General features: G+C 45.5%; 1 protein-coding gene across 1 annotated transcript in view; it reads right to left on the bottom strand.

The window, feature by feature from the left end:
• The window catches only part of adarb2 (adenosine deaminase RNA specific B2 (inactive)), a 171,512-nt gene that overhangs the window by 95,752 nt on the left and 48,806 nt on the right, over window positions 1–26,954 (bottom strand). The window contains exons 2-3 of the mRNA XM_042332580.1: window positions 14,360–14,446; window positions 8,473–9,431 (exon numbers count right to left, since the gene is read on the bottom strand). Coding sequence (XP_042188514.1) covers window positions 8,473–9,431; window positions 14,360–14,446 — 1,046 coding nt within the window. The remainder of the gene's footprint in view (window positions 1–8,472; window positions 9,432–14,359; window positions 14,447–26,954) is intronic.

The raw sequence follows: 26,954 nt of genomic DNA, 5'->3' as shown, positions 1-26,954 counted from the left end.
ATTAGCATTCGAACTGGGAGGTGGGGGGGTGTGGGGTCGGGATCGGGGAGGGTAGAGGGCAAGGGAGGGGGAAGGAGGGTGGCTGAAGGCACGGTCGAAGAGGAGGGTCTTGAGGCGTGCCTTGCAGGAGGCAAGGGGGAGGGAGTGAGGCGAAGGGAATGTGGAACGGAGTTCCAGAGTGAACGCGTGTTAGAAGACACCACATACTCTGAAACATGCTTCCTTCTTGGTTTCTATATTTTGTGGGTGTCACAAGGCACTTTCGTGGTTTGGACCACTCTACTCATCAACACAGGGGCTTTGGCTTCAAGATAAGAGGACTTGTCTACAGCTATCAATGAGATTTGGGACGTCCTCCTGATGTGAAAGGCGCTATACAAGTGTATTTTATTGTTGGTCAACAACATCTAAGTGGAGACCTCATAGAGAGGTGCACAATTTTAAATAGAATGAAAGAATAGACACAGACCAATATTTTAGGATGCAGCAGGACAGCAGTACAAGAGAACAGAGATTTAGATTTGCAGAGGGCAATTTCAGGACAGACACCGGGAAGTTTTTCTTTATTCAGAGAACGGATCAGTTAACGTCCGTTAACATCTTTCTCGCTTTGTTTCCGTGATGTAATAACAATAACCTTTGCATTTAATATCGTGTCTTTCAAGTCAGAAGGTCACCTTGAAGCGTTTCACCTGACGTACTGTAAAGTGTAGTGACTGTGGATTGATTTTCTCAATTGTTTCCAATGCTTTCGTTTGAAACAGGGGGAGCAAGATGGTGCGATCAGGCCAACTGCTGTGCGCAATTGGCTGCCCCGTTTTGCCCACAAAATATACAAAATATACACAATGTACACTTTACAAGTATATCCTGTGAAGCGCTTTGAGACGTCTCGGAAGACGTGATCAGGCACTGTATCAAATGCAAGGCTTATTATTATCACAAACAGCCGCGAAATGAATGGTTTGCTCTCACTATTATATTAATATATTATTATTATTTGAGCTGGTTTTTTTTTAAAAATAAGTGCAGTGTCCTGGCTTCAAGCGCCATTCATGTTTCAATCGTTAATTAACCTCTGGCTAAAGACAACTCCAACAATTCGGCACTTCTCCAGGACTTCGCTGAAGTGTCAGCCTGGATTATGAGCTCAAAGTCCCCGACATGGGACATGGAGCTCAAAGACCCCGACATGGAGTCCTGTAGCTCAGTGGTTAGAGCACTCGCTTTGCAAGCGAGAGACCTGAGTTCAATTCCAGGCAGAGGGCGAAACCTTGGGCAAGTTTCCTTACTCCACACAGAGCCTAATAATAATCCCTCCAAAACCAAAAACAATAATAAATTGGTCATTTTCAATCTACGACTGTTTGTGGAACATTGCTGTGCGCAATTGGCTGCCGCGTTCGCCCACATATATACAGTCAATTCACTTTACAGTGTGTTCTGTGAAGCGCTTTGGGACGTCCTCCCGACGTGAAAAGCGCTATATCAAATGCAAGGATTATTATTATTATATGCCTTCAACGAAAGAGAGAATGACCAAGATTGGGATCGCATCACAGGGTTAGTAACATTCCTGAAAACTGCCGCTCCATTTTCCTTCTGCGTCTGGTTGAAACCACATATAATAATCCTTGTGTTTGGCCTGGCGCTTTATCACATCATCGAGATGCCTCCCAAGTGCCTCACGGGATTTTACTCCAAAGCATATTGCCTATGTGTTTGTAGACGGACATGCCAGCCAATTTGTGCACAGCAATGGCCCACAAACAGCCATGAAAAGAAAAAAAAAATAAACATTTTATTTCGGGGTATTGATGGTCAGGACAGCGGGAGAAATTTTCTTCTCCTTACGATTGGTACCACTTTGACGTCCACTTGACCAGTTTAATATCTCATCCAATGAACGGCACCTCCAACAGCACGACACCCACCTCCCCATCCCAGGCCCGGGGTGCATCAGCAGGATTCAACAGACCCACGAAGTGGAAATAAACCATCTCTTTGGATAAGACAACACACGTTAGTTGTGTTCCGTTCATAAGATACTTAGCGCTGTACAAAGGAAATCAATTCTACACACCGGTTTGAGGGGTTTGAAGAGAAGCATATATACCAGCATGTAAATGACTAGGAAGTGTGGTGAGAACTGATGTATTCATTACCTTCTTCACCAGTCATGAGACAGAAGCCTTAGCAAACACATTAAGCGGGAGAGAATTAAACACATGTCAGCTTATAACGTATTGGTATCTATATAAACCTGGTCTAACTGGTAGCACACTTGTCTCTCTGTCAGAAGGTTGTGAGTTCAAGTCCCACGTGATAATTATTTGGGGAGGACAAGTTTGCAGGGCTTTGGGGAAGAGAGCGGGGGAGTGGGATTGAATTGGATAGCTCTTTTCAAAGGGCTGGCACAGACACGATGGGCCGAATGGCCTCCTTCTGTGCGGTAGAATTCTATGATGAGGGTTTTTGAGATCGCAGTCTCAGCTCACAATTCAAAACAGTACTGGAGGGAGCATTGCATGGTTGGAGGTACTATCCTTTAAACCAAGGTCCTATCAGCCTATTCAAGTGGACGTTAAAGATCCTTTAATAGTGATCCTTGGCACTATTCGAAAATACAAAGGAGTTTCTCCTGGTGCCCAGGCCAACAATCCCCCCGATAAATTAAATCACTCACCCGATGGCTGTTTGTGGAACGATGATGCGTGAGAATCGGCTGCTGGGTTCACCTACAAAATACAGTCACTCCACTGCATTGCAGTAAAGCCTGTCAAACACTTTGAGGCGCCATCTTGACGTGAAGGGCCACAACAGCAAAACAACATAAAAAATTACATTTACACCTCCGATCTATCTGTCTTTAAATCCCTCCCTAAAACCTACCTCTTCAACCTCTGCAGTCACATCCCCCTCCACCTTATAGAGTCATAGGATTATACAACACAGAAGGAGGCTATTCGGCTCTTTGTGCCTGTGCTGGCTCTTTGAAAGAGCTACCCAAATTAATCTCACTCCCCCGCTCTATCCCTAAAGCCTTGCAAATTTGTCCTCCCCAATTGGTGCTCAATTTTATTCACTGACAACAAATTCCTTCCTCCATTAAAGATAAAACAAGCTCAACCTGATGTAAAACATATTTGCCCATTCTGCCTGTGCAGAACATTTTGATGCTGTGAGACCTCGTATTTTACAAGTAAAATGCTGTCGCCTGTATATTGGATTCAGCCACTTCACGAAATTGGAGGAATGGCATTTGTTGAGACACCTTTGGTGACCTTTACTATCAGCGCCCCGGAGATGATCCCTCCGTGGAGATAAGAAGATTTAAGCATGCACGATGACATCCGACCTTTGACTAATAGGATTAAGTCCCAAGTAGTCAGGTAAGAGTGTTTACAGGCAGGTAGGAGTATATTCTGTGAAGCTCTTTGAGACGTCTAGAAGACGTGATAAAGCGAAATATCAAAATGCAAGGATGATTATTATTAATTATTATTATCATTATTATAGAGAGGTGCTGCATTGTTCTGATGAGATGTTAAACTAAGCCTGTCTGCCAGTTCAGGTGGACGTAACAGATCCCACATTTTGAAACGAGAAGGGAGTTTCTTCTGGAATCCTGACCAACAATCTCCCGAATAAAATTGGTCACTCGTGGTGTGTATCTCTATACCCCACCAACAACAACAACAACTTGGATTTATATAGCGCCTTCCACGCCGGATGGCGTCTCAGAGCGCTTTACAGTAACGGATTCCGGGACCGAGTCAGAGGGAGGTGGGGGGGGGGGGGTGGTGGAGGTGACCAAAGGCGCGGTCAAAAGGAAAGGTCTTCAGCAGAGACCTGAAAATAGAAAGAGAGGGAGCGAGGCGAAGGGAGTGAGGAAGGCAGTTCGAGAGCCTCGGGGCATAGTGGCTGAAGGCACGGCCACCTAGGGTGGAGGGGAGGACTCGGGGGAATGCGGGCGGCAGAGTTTTGAATGATTTGGATTTTATGGATGATGGTGGATGGGCGTTAGAGTGGTCCAGCCGAGAGGTGACAAAGGCCACTGGGGTACGAGGCACCCTATATAGTCTCACTCGGATAAAATACATCTTACATAATACCAATGGCTGTGTGCAAATTAGGTCTCACATTCGCCTACAAAATGCAGTCGTGCCCCCTTTACAGTATGTCCTCTGGAACGCTTTGAGACGTCCCTCCTGACATGAAAAGCGCAATCCAAACGCTTCTTCATATTTTTCCCATTTACTTTGAAGGGGCTAATAATAATAATATTAATAAAAATAATCATTGCATTTGATACAGCGCCTTATCACGTCACCGAGAGGTCTCAAAGCACTTCACAGGATATACTGTAAGGTGTAGCGACTGTGTATCTTGTGGGAGAAACGCGGCAGCCAATTGCACAACAGGAGTGGCCCACAAAACGGTCGTGGATTGAGCGACCCAGTTTCTTTTGGAGAGCTTATTACCCCTGGAAAGCGATCCACCAAGTGACGAACAACCGGGTTCTTACTTACTTCCTAGGTAAACAGAGGCTTGTGGACTAAGGAAACTTGCCAAAGGTTTTGCCCTGCCTGGGAATCGAACCCGGGTCCTTTGTAGCCCTTGTTTGGACGAACGAAAGGGCGATTCCGTACCCGAAACAATGGGATGAGATCGCTACGAGCCTGAAGCACTCCTCAGTCAGTGCTCAGCAATAGGAGGAGCCTGGGATGACATTGCCAGAATGCCTTAGTACAGGCCTGGTTCCAGGACAGAGCAGCACAGTGGGATTTGTCAGCTGCTCTGTTAAAGGCAGTTTCACTGCAGGCGGCAAGGAAAATAATTGCATGTTGTGTGAACACATTATAACAATCGTGTTCACACTCCTGGCCCAAGGGTTTAATAAGATGAATTACTTAGCACACGTAATTGACCACGAAATGTGCAAGCTGTTTTGCCCCCAGTCAGAAGTGACTCGTGTGTTGATTTAAGTCCTCTCTGCCCAAGCAGTTATAGGGTTAAGCAATTTAAACAACTGTATAACATGCCTTTGCATAGCCTTCCATTTTGGTATGTTGTGTCCCTTTAGACCAGTGCTTCCTGGAGAGGAGCATTCAAGTTTTGGAAGCTACTGTATATTCATGCCTGTGATGGTAAATACTGACAGCCCAGGGCTATCTTCAGCATTACATTAAGTGCAGCGTACTGTAGATGTAAACCCCTCCATCATCCTCTAAACTGGATAGCTTTCACCTAGCAACCCCTCTCACCACTCCATTATATTAGCCTGTCAGCCTGGCTCAGTCGGACGCACTGAGTCAGAAAATTAAGGGTTCAAACCCCACATCGTTCACAGTCAAGGCTGAAACTCCACGTGCAGTGCTGGGTTGACGGAGGTGGGACCTTTCGGACAAGATATCAAACTGAGGTTCTGTCTGGCTGTTCAGATGGATGTTGAAGATCCCATGGGACTATCAAAAAAATGAAGGCAGTTTCTCCCAGTGTTCTGACTAACAATCTCCCAGATAAAATCGTCTATTCACTTCACGGCTGTTTGTGGGACACTGCGGCTTGCAAATTGGTTGCTGGGTTTGTCTACAAAATACATAGACACTACATTGTACAGTATATTCAGCGAAGTCCTTTGAAATGTCCTGCCAATGTGAAAGGCACAATACTAAGGTAATGCACTTAATATAGAGCTTTATCGCATTATTGAGATGTCTGAAAGCATTTCACAGAATATATTGTAAGTGGATGGACTGTAATATTTTGTGGGCGAAATGCGGCAGCCAATTGCACACAGCAGTGTTTTAGTGATTTGAGTGATGTGAGCATGCAAACCACTAAACTATGGGAACACCTGTTTTGGGGCTCAGACAGACACTGACAACGGGTGGGAGGGGGAGGATGTGAGTTGAAGGCTGCGGTAATAGCTCCATGGAAACTCCGCCATGTAACCAAATATTTTCTGCAGAAATCATTATCCTATTTCGAGGAAAGCATCAAAAGGGACTCTGGTTTCAAAGAAATTGTAAGTCGATGGAACAAATTCTACCTTAACCCTGACAACTTTCGCCATTGATGTTTTGCCAATGGTTTCCACGTTAGGCCTCACTCCAACAAATACACAGTCACTACAGTTAATAATAATAATAATCAAATAATCCTTGCATTTGATATAGCGCTTTTCACGTCTTCTAGACGTCTCAAAAGCGCTTCACAGAATATACTGTAAAGTGAATTGACTGTATATTTATGGGTGAACCATTTGACCATATAACACACCATGCACATTTCGGTGATAAGCCGCTGTATCAAATGGGTCGGAAAAAAACAGTCCTCACGTAGAAATGACACGTTGTCTATTTCGATGAGACACCTCAAATTGTGTCGAGGATTCGCAACCAAAAAACGACGCCTGTGAGGATGGTGCTATTGAGAACAAAAGAACGACTGCAGTTTGACTTAGCAGTTAAACAACCGCTAGAGTAATTCAAAGGTCAGATTTCACATGTGGTGCTCTGACAGATCTAAGTGAACATTTTGTGCTTCGCTGGGCTTGTACCATGATTCTCGCTACTTCTACTTTAAGATGGATTCTGAGGTTGTCAGACCGGTGTTGGGGTTTTTTGGCATGTGGACTGAGGCACCTTAATTGATCCCAAACCAGCCGTCAGTGCCATCTTCAAGCCTTCTCTCCTGAAGGGTTATCCTCCGATCACAGCCAATGACTGCAACCAACTTCTTCTTCTAAGTGTCTTGATCAAGTCGATAGAACGCTAGTTTTATTTGAAGGGGAGGGGATCACACGGAAACCCTGACGTGGTAAGGCGCTAGATCAAATTCAAGAATTATTATTATCATCATCATTATTATGAAGGGATGAGATTGGATAGGCCAAAGAGGCTTCTTCATCGAAACCAATTTAGTGACCTTGTCAAACCCTGGTGAAGATTCTGGCCCATGTTCCTCTGACAAAAAATATTTTTCACGCTTCCCTGCTATAGGGATAACATACACACACACACAGATGGTGGAGTTTATTCCTGTCTTGTCTTTGTGTTGGCCATGACGATTACGTGCTAGCGGAGAGGAACAACAAAGTACCAAATTACATTCGTTTGGCGCCTTTCGCGTTGGGAGGAAGTCCCGAGGAGCTGGACAACACGCTGTTCTGTCAGATCTCAAACCCGTCTCATTGGAAAGGCTGCATTGTTGTGAAAACTCTTAGCATTGCAAATGATGTCCGACCCATCATCAAACACCCAAGGAATTTCAGGTCAAATTTCCATTTAAAACCACTGAATAACCTTGGATTCTCTGTCACCGGCATTAAACAGTGTAACCCTTTTGGCATTACCCCCAGTGTGCACCAGTTTCAAAGGGAATCGGATTCAGGTCAGGCAGCTTAGAGTAACGTATTTTTTTTTACAGCCTTCGAAAGTGCCCGACCCGTCATTATTATCTTCACGTTCCCAGTCCTCAAACCCAGAAACGGTGAGAAAAGTGTCCCGCAGTTGAAAGTTGTTCAAGTAAAATTATCGGTAAAACAATCCGCTAATTCCTAATCTCGTCGCAGCAACACAACAACAACAACAACAAAATAACATTTGTAAAGCACTTAATCACGTTGGGAGGACATCCCAAGGCACAGGGAGCGAGGCGAAGGGATTGTGGGATTGAGTTCCAAAGGGTGGGGGCAGAGAGTCACAGAAGTTTATCAAAGTCATTTCCCCCACTCCTCCACCCCAGTGTCCCTCCAACTCGCTCGCTCCCTCCCTCCCTCTCGCCCCTCTTTCCAAACACATCTCAAAACCTACTTCTTTGACCCGCTTTCGCCTCCCCACCCTCCTCAGCTCCCACCCAGCATTGTGAAGCACTTTTACGTCCTCCTGTCGTGAAAGGAGCTAAATAAATGTTTATTGTATTATATTGCCCACAACCCCCTATACGGTAGCTACCGAGAAAGTATTTCATCGGGGTGGGAGGGAGGTAAATCCAGAACAGGGGTACCTACTCTTAATATTAGAGCTAAGCCATTTAGGAATGAAATCAAGAGGCAATTTTTCACACAAAGTGCAGTGGAAATCTGGAACTCTCTCTCCCCCCAAAACAACAACAACAACAACAACAAATTCCATTTGCATAGCGTCTTTCACGTCAGAAGGACGTCCCAAGGCGCTAAAGGCTGCGGATGCACAAATTTTCGGGAATGATGTGGATAGATGTTTGTTAGGTCAGGGTACCAAGGGATATGGGGCAAAGGCGGGTAATTGGAGTTGAGGTACAGTTCCGCCATGATCTTATAGAATGGCGGAACAGTCTTGAGGGGCTGAATGGCCTACTCCCATTCCTTATATATTTTCCACGTTCCCTCCCCAAAACCATCTGTGTAAACGAAAGCTGTTAAGCTCTGCCAATAACCTATGGTGAAGTTCCAAGGTCTGCCAATAGCTGGCAGCCAATTCTCACCTGTGGCAAATGAGGACGTTTATTCCTGCCAGGCGTGCGACAAAGCTTTCCACTGGGTACTGGCTGGATATTAAAGAGAGTCTGCAGAGCAGCCTGTGCGCTTTGGGCTTTGGCCAGCTTCTTGCTGCGTCCTGAGCCTTCAAATGTCCTCCCATCCACGCTGACTGCCATCACAAAGCTTTTCACGTGCTTCTCCGCCATCTCCGAGAGGCACACGTAGCTCAGTCCGGGTCGCAGCTCATTTAACATCTCGACTGGATTCTTCCTGCTCGCTGCTGGGAACGGCAGGCCTGGCCCGTGCTTGCCGTGTTTGGTCTGGACCATTAAATCCAAAGTGTGGCAGAGTAACCGCCCGCGGCGACAAGCGCTGTATAGCAAGTCATTGCCGGCGGGGCTGCAGCAAGGCAAGCCGTGGCTCTGGGCGGACGGCTCAAACTCTTTGAACAGTGTGCTGGGGATGTCAGCCTGGTCGGACGTGAAGTCCGTGCCCGGGTTCACGCAGCTGCCCATGGCAAAGTGAGCCTGGGAGGCGTTGGGAAACTGCACAAAGGACTGCAGGGCCATTTCTGCAGCCCTCATCTTGGCCTTCTTTTTGGTAGGTCCCGTGCCTTCAAATACTAACCCGTTAACCTCGACTGCAATGGCAAATATGGGCGCGTGCACCGGTCCAGTCTGAGAGACCAGCCTGTACTGCAAGCCCGGCTTGAGTTCGTTCAGCTGCACCAGAGCGTTCTTGGGGGTCACAGACCACGACAGCTTCTTGCATTTCAGCTGCACCTTTGGGTGCATGTGCCCGTTATTGCCTTCCTCCAGGGGTCTCTTTCTCTTCAGCCCAGATGTTCCTCTTCTTGCAACCTCCGAGCAGCGTAAGACCTGCCTCTCGCCAGGTGCCCGCGTGTGGTCTTCCAACGACAAGTTGCCCACGTTGCGATTCTCCTTTACCTCGACGCTGCTGGTACCTGTTAAAGTACAACAACGTGGTACAGCTCTGGTCCAATAATAATAATAATAATAATGATGATAGTAACCCTTGCATTTGACACAGCGCCTATCACGTGTTCGAGACCCCTCAAAGCGCTTCACAGGATATACAAAAAAGTGAATCGACTGTATATTTTGTGGGCAAAACGTGGCAGCCAATTGCGCACAGTGGTGTCCCACAAACAGTCATGGATTGAAGTGACCAAATTATAATTTTTCTTTTCTTTTTATTTGAAGGGGTTATTACCTCTACATGGATGGATGAATGGATGGATGGATGGGTGGCAAGGCAGACAGATATATAGTTTGTTAGTCGAGAAGCAAGCCTTGCCATTGTGTATGCGCATTTATTTAGAGCCTTTCATATTGAGAGGATGTGAGGATTAGGGGTATGTGGGAGAGGAAGGGGAGGGAGGAGATGACCTTACATTCTAAGAAAACCACAGAGGCCTCTATTGATCTTTTTCTACCCACTCCTACCCCCAAGCCTTCTGTGGCCTAGAAAAAAATCTCAATGGTAGAGCTCCCACCGCTATCCCACATGAGATTAACTAACAGAGCACAGAGCAGGGATGGTACCAGAGTCTTCTTGATCTGAATGACTCAGAATGAACCCCCATGAGATGCACTTAATCCATCTGAGGCACTGCCTGAGGGATTTACAGGGATTCACACAGGAGGCAACCTGCTTCGATTTCTTTCAATGTAAGTTTATTGAAGGCCCCTGAGACGCCCTTGTACAAACCCAGTGGAAGAAATGTTGACGTTGCCAAAGGTAGGAAATGAACCCCAAAAGCTACAGACTGCAAGCCTTCACATTCCTGAAAGGAATGGTTATCAACTCATAAATATCTGCGGTGTAGAAGGAGGCCATTTAGCCCATTGAGCCTGCACTGGCTCTCAGAACCAGGTGTCCATCAATCCCACTGCCCTGCTCTTTCCGCATATCCCTACACGCCTTTAACTTTCACATGCCTGTCTGTGTCCCACTTGAAAGCCACAATGGACTCTGCTTCTACCACCTTACTTGCCAGAACAGTCTACGCTCTGCATATATTTGCCTACGAGTCATGGTCACTACACTTTACAGTAAATTCTGGGAAGGGCTTTGAGATGTATTTTGTGGCGTTTCGCCCATAAAATACACAGTTAATCTACTTCACAATATATTCTGTGAAGCGCTTTGAGACATCTCAATGACCTCATAAGACACAATATCAATTGCTAGGATTATTATTATTATTATTATTATATCTCAATGATGTGGTAAGTCTCTATATCAAATGCATGGATTATCTATTCAATATCTTTGCTGTAAGGTATTTTCAGGCAACAGCCAGGAGAAGCCTGAGCCCCAATCCATCAGATCTTCAGTCTTTCTGCTCCCACCCTATGGAACTCCATCCCACATTCCCTTCGCCTCGCTCGGGTCCAAATCCTTGACTGTCCAGCGCCTTGGGACGTCCTCCCGATGTGAAAGGCGCTGTACAAATGTAATTTTGTATTGTATTGTAATTATGTCACATTCGCTGTGGGGCAGAGTTCTCGCCACAGCAGACGGGAGATTTGCTCCAGTTCAATTATTTCAATTTGTTTTGATATTTCTTCAGAGAAATCTGCAGAACTCTTTTGTTTCCCTTTCCGATAAAGGCTGACAGCCCCCTCCCTGTCCTACGCTCCCACAGCATCTCTGCAAAGTGCTTTGAGATACTTAACAAAGTGAAAGACGGTATATAAGTGCTGCTGTTCCCATTCTCTCCAGGAGCTGCCGACTTGGCCTTCAGGGATGAAATATTCCCTAGGTTCCCTTTTCTGATCACTCTCTATCGACCTCTCATTAAGTCGGGTGAGGGAGGAGCGAGTTCAGCCATAAAGTGACTCACTGATAATATTTGGGGGTTTGTTGGCCAGGACACCCTGAGGAACTCCTTTCTCTTTTCGAATCGTGCCATAGGCTCTTTAACAGCCACCTGAACAGACAGCTAAGACCACAGTTTAACATGTCATCCGAAAGATGGCACCTCCAACAATGCAGTGCTCCTTCAGCATTGAATTGGAATATCAGCCTGGACTATATTGAGTTCCAAATCCTAATGCGGGGCTTGAAATCCACAGCAACTCTGACTCAGCCCTCTGACAGGCAAGAATGCTGCCAAATGAGCCAGGCTGACACCTAAAGTATTCTTACAGCGCTTTGAGACAGCTCGACGACGTGATGAGGCACTACATCAAATGCAAGGGTTATCAGTATTGCAGGGTACGACAAGCTGGAATTTGGGGCTCAGAAGAGTGGGTATTTTACGTATCTAAATCACAAAGTCAATTCATAACCGCAGCTGAGTATCAGCTAACTCAGCACAGGCTGTAGGTTTGAACGTGTTCATTTTGACAAAACACATTCTAGCAGATCACACCATAAGCAATGCTGGGCTTGGGCCAGGTGTGAAATGAAATGAATTGGAAGCTGAGTGAGCTGGTGTGACACCCTTTAATGAGGGCTCCGACAAGACATAGAACCGACAAGGTCTACAACACAACAGGGGGGCCATCGGTAGGTAACCTATTGTATTAACAAAGAATGCAAAAGACATCCAGCACTCTCGCCTCCGAGGCAGGAGACTAGATGGACTCATACAGTCTTGTATGAGAAATTAAACTGAGGTCTTGTCTGTATGTTCAGGTAGATATTGACACAACTCAAAAAGAAAGGGAGTTCCTCCTGGAGTCCTGATTAACAATCCTCCGGGTAAAATTGGTTGTGGCTTCATTTTGTGGCTGTGTGTAAGACATTGCTGTGCTCAAATCAGCTGCTGCGCTCAACTACAAACTACAGGGTCACTGCAATTTCCTGTGAAGTCCTTCTGACGTGAAAAGACTATATGAAATGCAAGGATTGTTCTTATATTTTTAATCTGTATAGAAGGGCTTGAAATTACGGGGTAAGGGCGAGGGAGTGGGACTAGTTGGATAGCTCTTTCAAAGAGCTAGCATAGAAACGATGGACCGAATGACCTCCTTCTGTGCTGCAGGATTCTCTGATTCTATGAAATTAAGGGTACAAAGCAGGAAGAAAGAATAATGCGTGGTTCCGCCAGGAAATGTGCATTCCTACATTGCAAAATCCTTCAGAATATCCATCCAAGCAATGCATCTTGCGGTCGAAACAGATTGTTTTAAGTGTACCCTGGATAGATATAAATGACACCTATTACACCACGACAATTATTGACTCACTCGCTCAGTCATTACACACAGCGGAGGCTGCCTGAAGGTACGTCGACAGCTCCAGCAGAAGTCAGCGAGAATTCGCTGTTAGTAATGACTTGGAGGAGCATGACTGCTTCCAAACCACCAGATTATCGTTCAGATGAACTGGAAATTGATGGATCGATCCCGCATCAATCTTTTTTGTTGTGGTTGACACAGATTGCACTTTATCTCTGCCGCTCATGGGGCTTCATTTAACTCAGTAAAATGTTTTTCTTTAAATGAGTCTGTAATTTCGTTTAGACATTCTGAAGTACGGTGCTTGATATTAGAGGAAGTGGCGCCTATTAATTGAGGCCACTTTTCAGATTGTTCCAATCCTGCGGGAAATACCTCATTGATTCGATGCGTGGTTCGCGAGTATCATCATTAGATACCAGGCCAAGCAGACCAGTTACGTACGAACCTCCTCAACAGCATTGAAAATTCAAACGCATCGAATAATAATGATGATCTTTGCATCCGATAAAGCGCCTTTCACATCAGGAGGACGTCTCCAAAAAGTGCTTCCTATACTGTAAAGTGTAGTGACTGTGTATAGTTGTATACCCCTCCCCCACCCACCCCCCCAACACCAAGGAGCACCACCCAAAGGGAAGCCGAACCACTGCATTGGAAGTTTGCACCTCTTAACTGAGGGTAAGTGGAATACAGGCTTGTTGAACTTTTTTTATTTGGCTACTAAAAGAATTAGTGGCCTCTGTGATCCCAAGGCTGTTACTGTCAAGGGCTGTGATCCACGAGACGAGTCTGTCAGCCTGACAGATATCACCATTTTGAAAGCCCTGGCAGGGCGAGTGGGGGAGAGGGGGAAAGACTTGTGCTTCAACTAGGGTCCGTCTATGAACAAGCCCAGCACTGTTAACGTTTTCTTCACAAGCATTTTCTGCACTGAACGTTTCACTTTACAACCCCTCGACACTGTGCAGCTGGTTGTACCGGCATGACTAGTCGTTCAGCAACAACTAGGCTGGTCGCACAACCAAACGGCGTCACGTTTTGGGATCTTTGAGCTCTTTGCCGATTGAGTCTGGGTCTTACCAAGAGCCAGGATGGAGCTCGCTTTCTTATGGGAACAGTTAAATGTGAATAACAGTCCTGTGTCACAAAGGGGCTGCCCAGGCCTTAGAGGCAGTGCGGAGGAGAGCCATGAGGATGATTCCCAAGTGTGAGAGGAGTGAACGATGAGCAATGATCGGACAAGCTAGGGGGTCTTCAGTGTTGAAACGAGATGTCTCAGAGGAGATCTTATAGAGGCGTACACATTCTTTTTAATAGGAATGAGAAAGTAAAACCAAAACAATACTTTCAGTGGCACCAATATCCAACAGAACAAGAGGACACAGGTTTAGTGTTGCAAAGGGCAATTTCAGGACAGACACCAGGAAATATTTCTTTACCCAGGAGGTAATTAACAGCTGGAACACGTTGACAGGATGGTAGCCGAGTCAGGCACAGGACTTGTTTAAAACAAAGTCTGCTGTGGTGGGAGGGCGGTAGGGTGGGTATTCAGGAGGGATGAGATCAGATGGGCCAAAGGGCCTCCTTCATCCAAACCAATATCGTAACCTTGGGATATTGTTTCACGAAAATTGTAATTAACGAGATGAAGTTATTTTTCTAATTATAAAATACTTACTTAAATTGTCTTCATCCTCAGCATTTTCCAAACCAGGGCTTAAATACTTGAAAGGCCCAACGAACGAGGAAAGGGTGTTTAACTTGTCTGAAAAAGAAACATGTAAGAGAGAATGTCAGCTTTATCGTAACCCTGCTTTACTTGGCCTCTCACGTTTCCACCTTCCTTGGTGGCTCCAATTACCAGGTTTATTTCATCACGATGTATTCTGTGAAGCGCTTTGAGATGTCTTGAAGACATGATGAGGCGCTGTATCAAATGCAAGGATTATTATTATTACTATGTATTGCCTTCCCCCATTCCTACGACCAAGTGTCATGCTTTGCCCCAAGGAATTTTATCTACCATAGATCTGACCATTTGCTTAATCTATTGACGTTCTTTTGCAGTTTCCTACAGTCTTTACAAGCCATTGATCACACTTCACAATTTAAGCGTGAGCTTGCCTATTTCACAATCCAGAATTTGCAATCGATTCGACAAGCCCCATTACTTGTGAATATCACGCTTTAAACCCTTATATTGCAAGGATTGGCATCACTCAGCTTACCCTGAAACTGTGCCATCACCAACACTCCCAACTGTGAATCTTGGCATCGTGCAACAGAAGTCATTGATCTCAGGTGCAAGAAATTGCACTCGTTAACTCGCTAACTTGCTGGAGATAGCAGGAAAGACAAGTTAATACAAGTTGATGATCGACTGAATTGCTTTAAACTGGTGTCAATTAGAGCACAGAGGATGAAATTAGCTTATCACGCTTAGCCACTGAAGGCGATGAAAGAATTTCATTGATTCACTCTGACTGGTCCTTTCACCGTTCAAGCCAGAAAAAAATTGGCCACTCGCTCCATGGCTGTTTGTGCCACATGGCTATGCAAATAAGTTGCTGGGTGCGCCTACAATGACACGGTCAATCCGCAGTAAAAATGCCTGCGAAGAGCTTCGAGAGGTCTCGACGATGTGATAAGGTGATGTGAGTATCTGCCCTCCAGCGGTGACCCAAGACTGCGATGTGCTGTCCACTTCCTTGTCAGACATCAAGGCTCGGATGAGCGTTGACTTCCTCTCGCTGAATGTTGGCAAGACGCAAGCCATACTCATCGATTCACCTGCCATCTCACGATGTCTTAACCTCCCCGGCCTGTGCCTCAGACTGATTGTACCTGGGTGCAACCTGGATGTCAAGATTGATTCCCCAGCCATCCTTCCTACCCCACGTCCAATCCCTTTCCTCTACCTCCGTCACATTGCCCACCTCCAACCATACCTCACGCTCAAATACCTTTTCCGTAGATCTCCTCAGCTCCACCATTCATAACCCAATTATTTCAAAACTCTGCTGCCTGTACGCTCACCCGCACTAAACTTTGCACTCCTCCCCACCCCCCCCGCCCCTTTCAGCTGTCTATTGCAGAAAGGTCTTCATATTCGCTTACACATCACTTCCTATCTCTCCAACCTTTGCTCGGCTGGCTCTGGCCTCCTGCATGCCCCTCATGCCCTCCGCTCCACCATCGGCGGCCAGGCTTTCAGCCAGTAACACCCCATGACTCAAACTCTTTGCCTCAATCTCTTCTGTCTTGCCCCCTCCTTCAGGTCAGTCACCTCAATCCCTTTGCTTTGCCCACTCCGTAACCACTTTCAAATCACATCTGAAGACCTTCCTCTTCGATCGTGCCTGCAGTCACCTCCCCTCTCTCCCAGGCTTGCCAACAAACTCCGCACTGTCAAGTGCTTCGAGATTCTAACCTGTATGACGGGTGCTGTATAAAGTAAGTCATTGCTGTTGAATATTATCGCAGAGACAAATCAGTTTCCACCAGGAAACGTAAAATAAATGAGCCGTCTTGCTGGTAAAACTAACAAATAAATATTACCAATATGAAGGGCATTATAATAATAACAATAATAATCCTTGCATTTGATGTAGCGCCTTATCAGGTCTTTGAAACGTCTCAAAGAGCTTCACAGAATCTACTGTAAAGTGAATTGACTGTATATTTTGTGGGCGAAACGAGGCAGCCAATTGCGCACGAACAGTCGCGAAACGAGTGAACAATTTTTTTTAAGGAATTATTATCCCCGAAAAAGCGATCCGCCGATCGACTAACAACAGGGTCCCTATTTACTGCTAGATATACAGAGACGTGTGGAATAAGGACATTTTACATAGTAGCCGCAGTAAAAATGCTCAGTTGGTAGCACTCTCCCCTCTGAGGGACCGATGCATCTCAGGACTCTGAGCTCATATTATCTCGGCTCATGTTTCGTTACAGTGCTGGGGGTGTGCTGCATGGTCAGAGGTGCTGCACTTCGGATTAAACATCTAACTGAGGTCCCGACTGCCTTTTAAGGTGAATGTTAAAGATCCCATGCATTATTCGAAAAACCAATGGAGCTTCTCCCAGTGTCCTGGCCAGCAATCCCACAAATAAAGTTAGTCATTCCCTTTATGGCTGTTTGTGGGACCTTCTTTTCTGATGCGAAGGGCGCTATACAAGTGTAATTTGTTGTTGTTGTTGCTGTTGTACGTGCATCGGCTGCAGTATTTACTCGCAAAACACAGTCACTCACTTTACAGTATATCCTCTGAAGTGCTTCATTACATCGAGGCTCGACTGTGCAAACTCCCTGCTTGTCGGCCTCCCCAACTCCTCCCTCCCACAGGCTGCAGATCATCCAGAACTCTGCAGCTCGTGTCCTCTCCCGCACCGGGCTCCGCGACCCTATCACCCCCACCCTCGCCCGACTCCACTGGCTTTCCATCACACAGAGGATACAGTTCAAGATCCTGGTCCTCACCTTCAAAGCCCTCCACGGTTTGCTCCCCTCTACCTCTCCGACCACCTAACCACCTGTTCGCTCCTGCCGCTCAGCGGGCTCCGGCCTGCTTCACGTCCCCCGCCTTGCCCTCCCCACTATCGGCCGGCTGGCCTTCCGCCACTCTGCATCCACCCTCTGGAACGCCATCCAGCAGTCCCTGTCTCGCCCCCTCCCTCGCCACCTTCAAGACCCACCTCAAGACCCTCCTCTTCGACTGTGCTTTCGATCTTCCTGCATTCCCCCCTGTCTTCCCCCCCTCCCCCACCCCGATCCCCAGCTCAGGTCCGTAACTCTGTCTGTCCAGCGCCTTGGGACGTCCTCTGACGTGAAAAGCGCTTTACAAGTGTAATTTTGTTGTTCGTTGTTGTTGCTTTGAGACGTCCACTTGACATGAAAGGCGCTATACCAAAATAAGGAATGATGAATAGTATTATAAAAGAAGGCAGAGACTTGAGAAGGGTAAATGTGAGGCGATTTCCGTTCAATGGACCCTCGGGAATTTGGCGCATAAATGTATCTACCCCACCTTAATGAACTCCGCAAATTTTGCAACCAATCTAAATGCATATTTCCTATGTAGAGCATGGGATTTTGACCCTTTGGTCCTTGTGCTTGATCCTATTCAGCCAAGGTTAATAGCACAGAAAGCTGAGGCTGGAGAGTGCGTGTGCATTCAGCTGGAGTTGGATAAGTTCCGAGTTAATTATTGTCATGAATTATTCATGAGCGATGAATTATTCCACACCCTTTTAGTTTTGACTTTTAAAATGCTAAAAGCATGGTTGGTTTTCAATGTGAAGGGAAATGCTGTCCTCTTAAAAAAAAAAGGGATAATATTTTGAAATATTGAGAGGAAAAAAAAAAAGAGGCAGCCGGGCTCAGTTGGTAGAGCTCTCGCCTCTCTGTCAGGAGGCAATGGGTCAAATCAAGCTCCAAGTCAAAACTTTGATCTCACATGGTCTAGGCTGATACTCCAGTGCAGTGCTGGGGGTGTGTGGCATTGCCAGAGGTGTCGTCCTTCGGATGAGACATTAAACCGAGGTTCCGCCTGCCTTTTCTGGTAGACATCAAAGATCCTGTGGTACTTTTGCTCCCAGTGTCCTGGCTAACCAACCACCCAGACCGAATCGGTCATTCACTTCATGGCATGGCTGTTCTATTTATTTGATTCTATTTCTGTTGTCTGATACAAGCTTGTCAAGATCCAGCAGTCTGGGTTTGCCGAGGCTTGGCTCTTGCCAACCGGAATTAAGTAAGAATGGTGTATCCCTCGGGTACAGCCTGCACATTCCAGGAACGGGAATTGCAGGAATGGGAACTTCCAAGTGCGGGTAGCGAACGTAGACCTCTCAGTCCGGTCTGGATACTCTTAAGCACGATGATGGATTTCCGCACGTGTCAGACACCCGGCTGACCAAAAAGAATCATGTTTTGCTCTGCACAGCCGTACAATATGGGGCACTAAATGAGAGAAAGCGTGGTGTATACAGATGGCTGCCATCTACACTGAGATTTCATTATAACAGAAGTCAATCATCAAATGAAGGTTGCAGTATGTTCCTTTGCCAGGCAGTTAATGAGTGTTATTAATAACTGCTATTAACTGCATGTACTAGATACACAACATGGATTAGCCAGATGGCTCCCAACAATCCAGAGTATCAGAATAAGTGATTTTACTGATTCAGTTCAGCCATCCTACTCTAATTGATTGTTTTAAGCCGCTTTGCATCCATAAGAAGATCTATCCGGTTTATCAATAAAAAAAAAGTTTCATGTGTTTTATGTGAACATGGCAACAATTCTTGATTTAGCTGAAAGCATTCCGTGCGCTTTCAATGAAGTAATGCATGAATTCAGGCAAGCTCTATATGTCACAATCTCTCTTTATCCCTGCCGAATCTGACATTGAAACAGGGTTAATGATAGAGATGACAAGAAGAAGTTTGTGGGCTCAAGCCCCACGTCGGGACTTTGAGCTCACAGTCCGAGCTGACGCTCCAGTGCAGAGCTGGGGAAGAGGAGCACTGCATTATCAGAGGTGCCGTCCTTTCAGATGAGACATTAAACCGAGGTCCCGTCTGCCTGCCTGTTCAGGTGGCCTTTGAAGAGCTCACACGGCACTGTTTGGAAAAAGAGAAGGGAGTTTTTCCCACTGTTCTGGCCAACAACCCAACAGATAAGATCATTCATTCGCTCCATGGCTGTTTGTGGCAATGTTGCTGTGCGCCAATCGGCTGCCTACAAAATACACGTTGTAGAACCCTGTGATGCGCTTTGAGATGTATCAGCAATGTGATGAGGCGCTATATCAAATGCAAGGACTATTTATTTCTGATAAAATCCAACGTCACGGACAAAGAAATGGAGGATGGAGTCTGAGGAGCAACCGGGAAGCGGGAGAATTTGCTGTTGACTGATCCACTTGCCAAATTGGCAAACCAGACCTCTGGGGTTGCCGGCAAAGTCAGCTACATTGGATTATTATATTATTATATATTGTTCCATTTTCACCCTGAGCCCCAAACCGTACAGTTCACATTTATCTTTTAAAGCAACTATTTAACTTCTCAGAGGAACAAATACAGCCCAGTACTTAAAAAGAGAAAAAATATGGTATATAGAAGAGTTTGTCATATATTTTGCCAGTTTGATGCAATTTAAGGTTCCGTCTGCTGTTCGGGTGATTGTTAAACGTCTTACAATAATAACACTCCTTGCATTTGATTTAGCGCCTTATCACGTCTTCGAGAGGTCTCAAAGCATTTCACTGAATGTACTGTAAAATGAGTTGACTGTATATTCTGCGGGCGAAACTATTACGGAACTGCTCGAAAAGAGAAAGGAGTTTCTCCCGGTGTGCTGGAAACAATTCCCCAAATGATAAAGGGTCATTTACTTCACGACTGTTGTCAGGACATTTCTGTGCACCAAATTGGTTCCCATTTCTATATATAAGGTATGAAAAGATATACGGTTAATCCACTTCACAGTGTATGCTGTGAAGCGCTTTATTGAGACGACTCGATGACGTGGTCAGGCTCTATTTCAAGGCAAGGATTATTATTAAGTATTTTTCACACTGTACAGACGTCAGGTTCTCAGAATCATGTCTTACTGCTTTATTAAATCATTTTGTTTATCGTTCCGCCTCCTCACATTGTGAATCACCCATTCCCCTCAAACCTTGTATTTGTTTTTAATCCGCTGAAGCCTACAGCTCCTCTGATGGCATCTCTCGTGCTTTCGCTGGCGATATTCCCGAGCAAACGGGACAGAAATCATCATTCGAATTCGTACAAGTATCAAGTGCTCTCTCTGTGCGCCGTGAAGGTAATTTAAATTTATAAAGCCTTCTTAAAAAGATCACCTGCGGGGGCCATCGCCGCCTTAAAAAGACATCATTTTGATAATTTGGGTATCTTATCCCCGATTTAATTTCCGACACTCGTTTCTTAATGTTGACCTCTTTTCGCAACGGTTACATCTTCTGCTGAACTTCTCTCAATTGCCTCAGAAACCCGAGTGCTATAAAGCTACGCTGTGACTCAGCATCCACTAAGTTGTCCCTTGTTACAGCAGTTTATGCTTCAGAATTGTTCAGGGGTTTGGTGTAGGACACCCTCCCTCCCCCCTAAGTGACAGCTATGTGACTGGAGCAGACCATCAAGATGTCACATAAGGAGGAGCTCTGTGCAGCAAATAAATGATACCAGTAACTGTAGGGAATATTTTCCCCTTTGGAAGCTGAGGAATTCTGAAGCACATTCAGAGGAAATATAACTCTCCTTCAACTCGATTAGTCCTGAAGTGCTTGCAAAATACGCCTTTATTTAACTGCCCTTGAGGAATATTCTGAGCTCCTGTGTTAAAAGTAATATAAAACAAAGGCATTAATAAGCCTAATGTGTTAATGAAGCTGTCCCATATTCCGCAAATGTTTCCGTATTTGTTGCATTTAATTTATCTTCAGCATTGGCAAATGTTAGACGTGTTCTCTTGACAACCTGTTTCAGAGAGAATGTGTTTCAACGCTCTTCTCATTTGCAAGTAAACCTTTTCCTTTACTTCTTCTTGTTCTTTCCAGAAAGGCATAACATTGCGAGACTAGCTGTCCTTCCCCAGTGTTTACATCTGCCCTGAGCCAAGTCATACACTGGGTGATAGAAGATGAATTGTGCGATCCATTTGGTCACTTTTACATACTAATAAAACACTACAAACGGCAAGAGATTTATGCCATCCCTATCTGAATTTATTGCGAGATAGCACAGTCTCTCGAATCATAGTATATTACAGCACAGAACAGAAACAGGCTATTTGGAGTCCTGCAGCTTAATGGAGTCCTGTTGCTTAGTGGTTCGAGCAAACGAGTGGACCTGGGTTCGATTCCCGGCAGGGGTTAGTGGGGAGAGGTGGGTGGGTGGGGAGTGAGGGGAGAGGTGGGGGTGGGGAACAATATCTCACCGATTGTAGATGATCAGAAGGCTTCACAAATGCATCACCCAAGAAGAGCTGTTGCATAATTTCTAAACTAAACTACTACAACAACAACAACAACAAGATTCCATTTATTGAGCGCCTTTCACGTCGGGAGGACGTCCCAAGGCGCTGTACAGTTGGGTCAGGACCCGAGCATTGGGGGGAAATGGCCAGGGTGAGGGGAGGGAAGGGAGGGAGCGAGGAGGGGGTAGAGAGTCGAGAGGGGAGCTGAAGGCACGGTCAAAGAGAAAGGTCTTGAGACCGGTCTTGAAGGAGGAAAGGGAGGAAGCGGCGAAGGCACTGGGGATGGAGTTCCAGAGCCTCGGGGCTGAGAGGCTGAAGGCCCGGCCACCGATGGTGGGGCGGGGGATGTGGAGCAGACCGGAGCCAGAGGAACGGAGGGTACAGGCAGGTAAGTAGGGGGATAGTAGGTCGGAGAGGTAGGAGGGAGCAAGGCCGTGAATGGCCTTGTAGGTGAGGATGAGGATCTTGAACTAGATTTCTAAACGAAAGGGATAGCTGCTGGATTTTTTTTAACAAGATTCCAAGCCAGAATGGAGGGAACACTTGGTTTCCTAACTGTAAATTATTACTGGAATGCATCTTTTGGCAGAGACGGTTTCTGCAAAAGGAATTCGGCTTAACCTTAAACTTACACTTCGCAGGACGTTTCTTTGAAGTGGCGAAAAATAAAATCGTGCGCCCACAATTTTTAAAATGGAAGCAGTTTGCACGTTTGTCTGTAGAAATCCTACATTACAGAAACCTCTCTCTCTTTCAACAACAACACATGGCATTTCTATAGCATCTTTCACGGCGGAAGGCACTGGACAGTCGAAGGTTTGTTTGCACCTGAGCCGGGGGTTGGAATTCAGGAAGGGTGGGGGTGGCAGAGCGGGTTGTGGATGGGAAGATGACTGAAGGTGCGGTCAAAAAAGAAGGTCTTGAGACAGACCCTGAAGGGGGAAGGAAAATCACTAAGTGGATCGCTTTAGGGTGTTCTCCCACACCAACTAGTGGTCCCATCTAGAACAAGCCCAGGCAATGACTGGAGAGAGTCCTTCCTATCAGTCAAGGAATGGGGAGAACTGAAAGTATGATTCATGCATACGTACATTGAAAAGGTACCAGGAACGAGCAAGAAAAAAAACAATGTGGTTTCAGATATAGAGGCTTTCAAATAAATTGGATGAGTTATTATTACTGCAAGATTAGACCCAATCATTGTGAAATCTGCTTTATACCCGAGGAAAATGAGATCCAGATCTGTTTAATTTAGTTTGAAGAGCCAGGCTTTACTCCTGATATTCAACATCTGGGTGTACAAAACTGCTTCCAACGGAGGGGATGTTCAGTTTTTACAGATCCCACTGCCTCACAGGGATCAAATCATCTGAAGTTATTACACAGTCAAGTGGGTAGGGACTTAAGGTGAAATCACATGTGGTACACATGGGATTCTCACCATCTGCCTGGAGCTCTAGCCAGCCAGGCTGTGGAGATGATAAAATAGTGCTGTCTGTCTATTTTATTTTAATCAGTAGACGTGTCCTGTCATTGTTACCGAAGGGATACCCCACCTTATTTTCCTGCTGAACAGGCAAACGTGACTTTGGGTTAATATCTCATCCGAAGGAATGGAAGGTCCAATATCGGAGCACAGCCCCAGCGCCTCATTGGGGGTGTCAGCTTAGACGTTGGGTTTAAAGCCACAAAGTGGGGCTTGAACCTACAATCTTCTGACTCAAGAGTGCTACCAACTGGACTGTCACTAGCAGAACCCTGGAATACTGCGGATCCATCTGGCTCGGGAACGCTCGGGAGATCCAGGCTGCGGTGGAGTCCTGCAGCTCAGTGGTTAGAGCACTCGCCTTGCAAGCGAGACCTGGGTTGAGTTCCAGACAGGGCGAAACCTTGGGCAAGTTTCCTTACTCCACACACCTAATAATAATCTCTCCAAAAAGCAAAAACAATAATAAGTTGGTATTTTGAATCCACGGCTGTTCGTGGGGACGCTGCTGTGCGCAATCGGCTGCCGTGTTTCGCCCACAAATATACGGTCAATTCACTTTACAGTCTATTCTGTGATGCGCTTTGAGACGTTGAGAAGACGTGAAAAGCGCCATACCAAATGCAAGATTCATATTATTATTATTATTACCGCTCACCACAGAGGATTGACTCAATTCCAACATTTTGTTGCTAAACATATCCCTTTGGACAAAAGGCCGGAAATCTGGTATAATCCCAGAAGCCGCTGGGAGACACACAGCAGGGTCAGACGGCATCCACGGAGAGAGGAAAAATGAGTTAACTTTTCAGGTCGATGACCTTTTTCGTTCTGACGAAAGATCATCGACCTGAAACGTTAACTCATTTTCCCTCTCTCCGCGGATGCTGCTTGACGTACCACTTTGGAGCCTGTTCAGAAACAAAGACACAGCCCCTCCTTCCTTGCCAGGAGGAATCGTTAACTGGATTTGCCATCAGATAAGCGCAGCTTTGAGCCTTCAGCACTTCACAGAGGTTTTTGTGAATGCAGCTCATTATTCTTATTGAGCGTCAGTGGTAGCGCATTCACTTTGAGTCAAAAAGTTGTGGGTTCAAGCCTCATCTCGGGACTTTGAACTCGCATTGTCAAGGCTGACACTCTAGTGCATTGCTGACGGATATTTTGCCACTCTAGAAGTGTCGTCCTTTTGAGAACTGAGGTCCCGTCTACTAGTTCAGGCGGACGTTAAAGATCCCATGGCGCTATTCAAAAAGAGAAGGGAGTTTCTCCTGATGTCGCTCCCAGCCATCAATTCCCCCCAAATAAAATTGTGGACATGGCGATCTGTGGGCCGTTGCTGTATCCAAATTGGCTGCTGTGTTTGCCTTCGACAGTTTTAAAGTACAGCCTTTTGAGACGTCCTCCTGACACAAACGAAAGGATTATTATTGTTAGTTTTTTTTTATTTGCAGAGCGGGATATCATTTTACGTCACTGAGTGCACAACGGGCTGTATTGTACAGCAGTCTTCTGCGGTCAAATGTTTCAGAGGGTCTCGACTTTGAGACGCGTTCTGTGGAAATTGGAAATTTTGGCAGCGTTTGGAAATGTTAAGATTACAAACTTGTCCTTTCAGTTAAAGGAGCAGAAATATTATTAATGAACAAGACCTAGGAACATTCCCAGCTCAATGTTGCCATGCAATTTATTATCTACGAGTTCACATGGGCTCCAGCACTTTACAGTTAATGAAGTGACAGAGACTGGCATTAGATTGGCTCTGCATCTAGGTCCATTGAAGTGTTACTGAGGAATAAAATTATGAGCTCAAAAGAATTAAATTCTCTTCACACTCTATTTTTTAAAGCTGCTTAATGCAGATTAAATCAGGCAATAAAATGAAACTAGAAAATCCATTATTATCTATGGAGTGTGAGTCTTTGATCTTCCAAACAGCGCTAAAGACAAATGTTATTCAGTCGAAAGATGTGTCATGTGAAGATGTGATGTGCGTCTCAATACAGAGAAGACATTTTCAGATATCTGAGGTTCTTACCCTTTTTTTTTTGTGTGTTGTGGTTCTGCTATCATCTCTTTCCCAGCTGCGCTGCAGCAGAGTTAAATTAATATGTATGACCGATCAGGGCCAATAAGGAGCCATTTTTTGCAAATAAATGTTGCATATCTGCTCTCAAACTGAAGACTACACCAAGGTTCCTGCTGCCCCAAAATCTCCAAGTCTTAGCCTGTGAGACCACATTTGTCTTAAGCTGTTAGATTGCAGTTTACGTACGATAAATGTAAGGATCATTATCATCGTTATCATTAATAAATCCTGCGAAGCGCTTTTGGCTACGTGATAAAGCGCGATATGGAATGCAAAGGTTATTGTTATCAAAATAGCAGGTCTCAATATACAGACTACCGGACCAGGCAAAGCATTTAAGTTACTCGCTTTAGCTAATGCTACCCATCATCAGACATCCCAGCGTGCAGTGCCTGCAAGTCAGTGCTAAAACCTAATTCACATGGCAAGTTAGGATATGTTACATGAAGGGAGCGCTAATAAATTTGCCAGTAAATTTCACTGACTACTGGGAGTTCAAGGGCAACTGCATGAGGACCATGTCATTTTAGCCCAGTTAACAGTGCATCAATCTCAATGATTTTCTATTCATAAACTATATATCTTAAAAAGAAATGGGCCAACATTCACTGTCAAGGCACACGTTCACTCACGGGAAGATTTATTCATTTATTTATTTATTTATTTATGAATCACTCACATGGTCAATGACCCCCTAGGACTAGTTGCCTTACACCTCTTGATGCCTGTGGAACGAGGGGTGGGTGGAAATTTGGGGGAGAAAAATGAACGAAACAAAACATTTAATAATCAGAATCCTTGCATTTGATATAGAGCTTCATCGCGTCGTTGAGACGATTAAAAGGGCTTCCCAGAATATATTGTAATGTGGATTGACTGTGTATTTGTGGGCGAAATGTGGGAGCCAAGTGCCAACAGCTGTATGGAGTAAGGAAACTTGCCTAAGGTTTTGCCCAGCCCGGGAATCAAACTTGGGTCCTCTCGCTAGCGCTAACCACTAGACTACGGGACTCCACATTTGCTTGGAGGCCTGAGATTCCACCAGTAGCTCTGGAGGCCCGAGAACATTTTGTCTGAAAATTTATAATTGCACAGAATTGTGAAACATTCTACAATCTAGTCTCAACTTGAAAGCTGGTTGTAAGACCAGCTCGGAGCTGAAATGTCATCGGAGAACAATCCTGTGCACCATGCAGGGATTCCCCGGAGAAAACACTGGCTCCTTTGCTGACGTCCAGATGTGGTGATGCTGCCAGAATGCTTCTTAGATGTCAAAGTCTTTTTGGCTTGAGATCCATGTGAATATTCTACTTTACTTTACTTATATACAGCACAGAAACAGGCCATTCGGCCCAACCGGTCTATGCCAGTGTTTATGCTCCACATGAGCCCCTCCTCCCTTCCTCAACTAAGCCTTCAAGCATAACCTTCTATTCCTTTCTCCCTCATGTACCTCTCTGGCTTACCCTTAAATACATCTATGCTATTTGCCTCAAAAACTCCTTGTGGTCGCATGTTCCACATTCCCACTACTCTCTGTGTGAAGAAATTTCTTCTAACTTCCTTATTTGATCTATTTGGGACTATTTTATATTGATGGCCCCTGGTTTTGGACTCCCCCAAAAGTGGGAACATCTTCCCAATGTCTACCCCATCAAAACCTTTCATCATTTTAAAGACCAGTTAAA

Source organism: Callorhinchus milii, unplaced genomic scaffold (assembly GCF_018977255.1).
Source record: "Callorhinchus milii isolate IMCB2004 unplaced genomic scaffold, IMCB_Cmil_1.0 Scaffold2, whole genome shotgun sequence".
Classification (NCBI taxonomy): domain Eukaryota; kingdom Metazoa; phylum Chordata; class Chondrichthyes; order Chimaeriformes; family Callorhinchidae; genus Callorhinchus; species Callorhinchus milii.
This window is presented reverse-complemented; position numbering and strand designations above follow the sequence as displayed.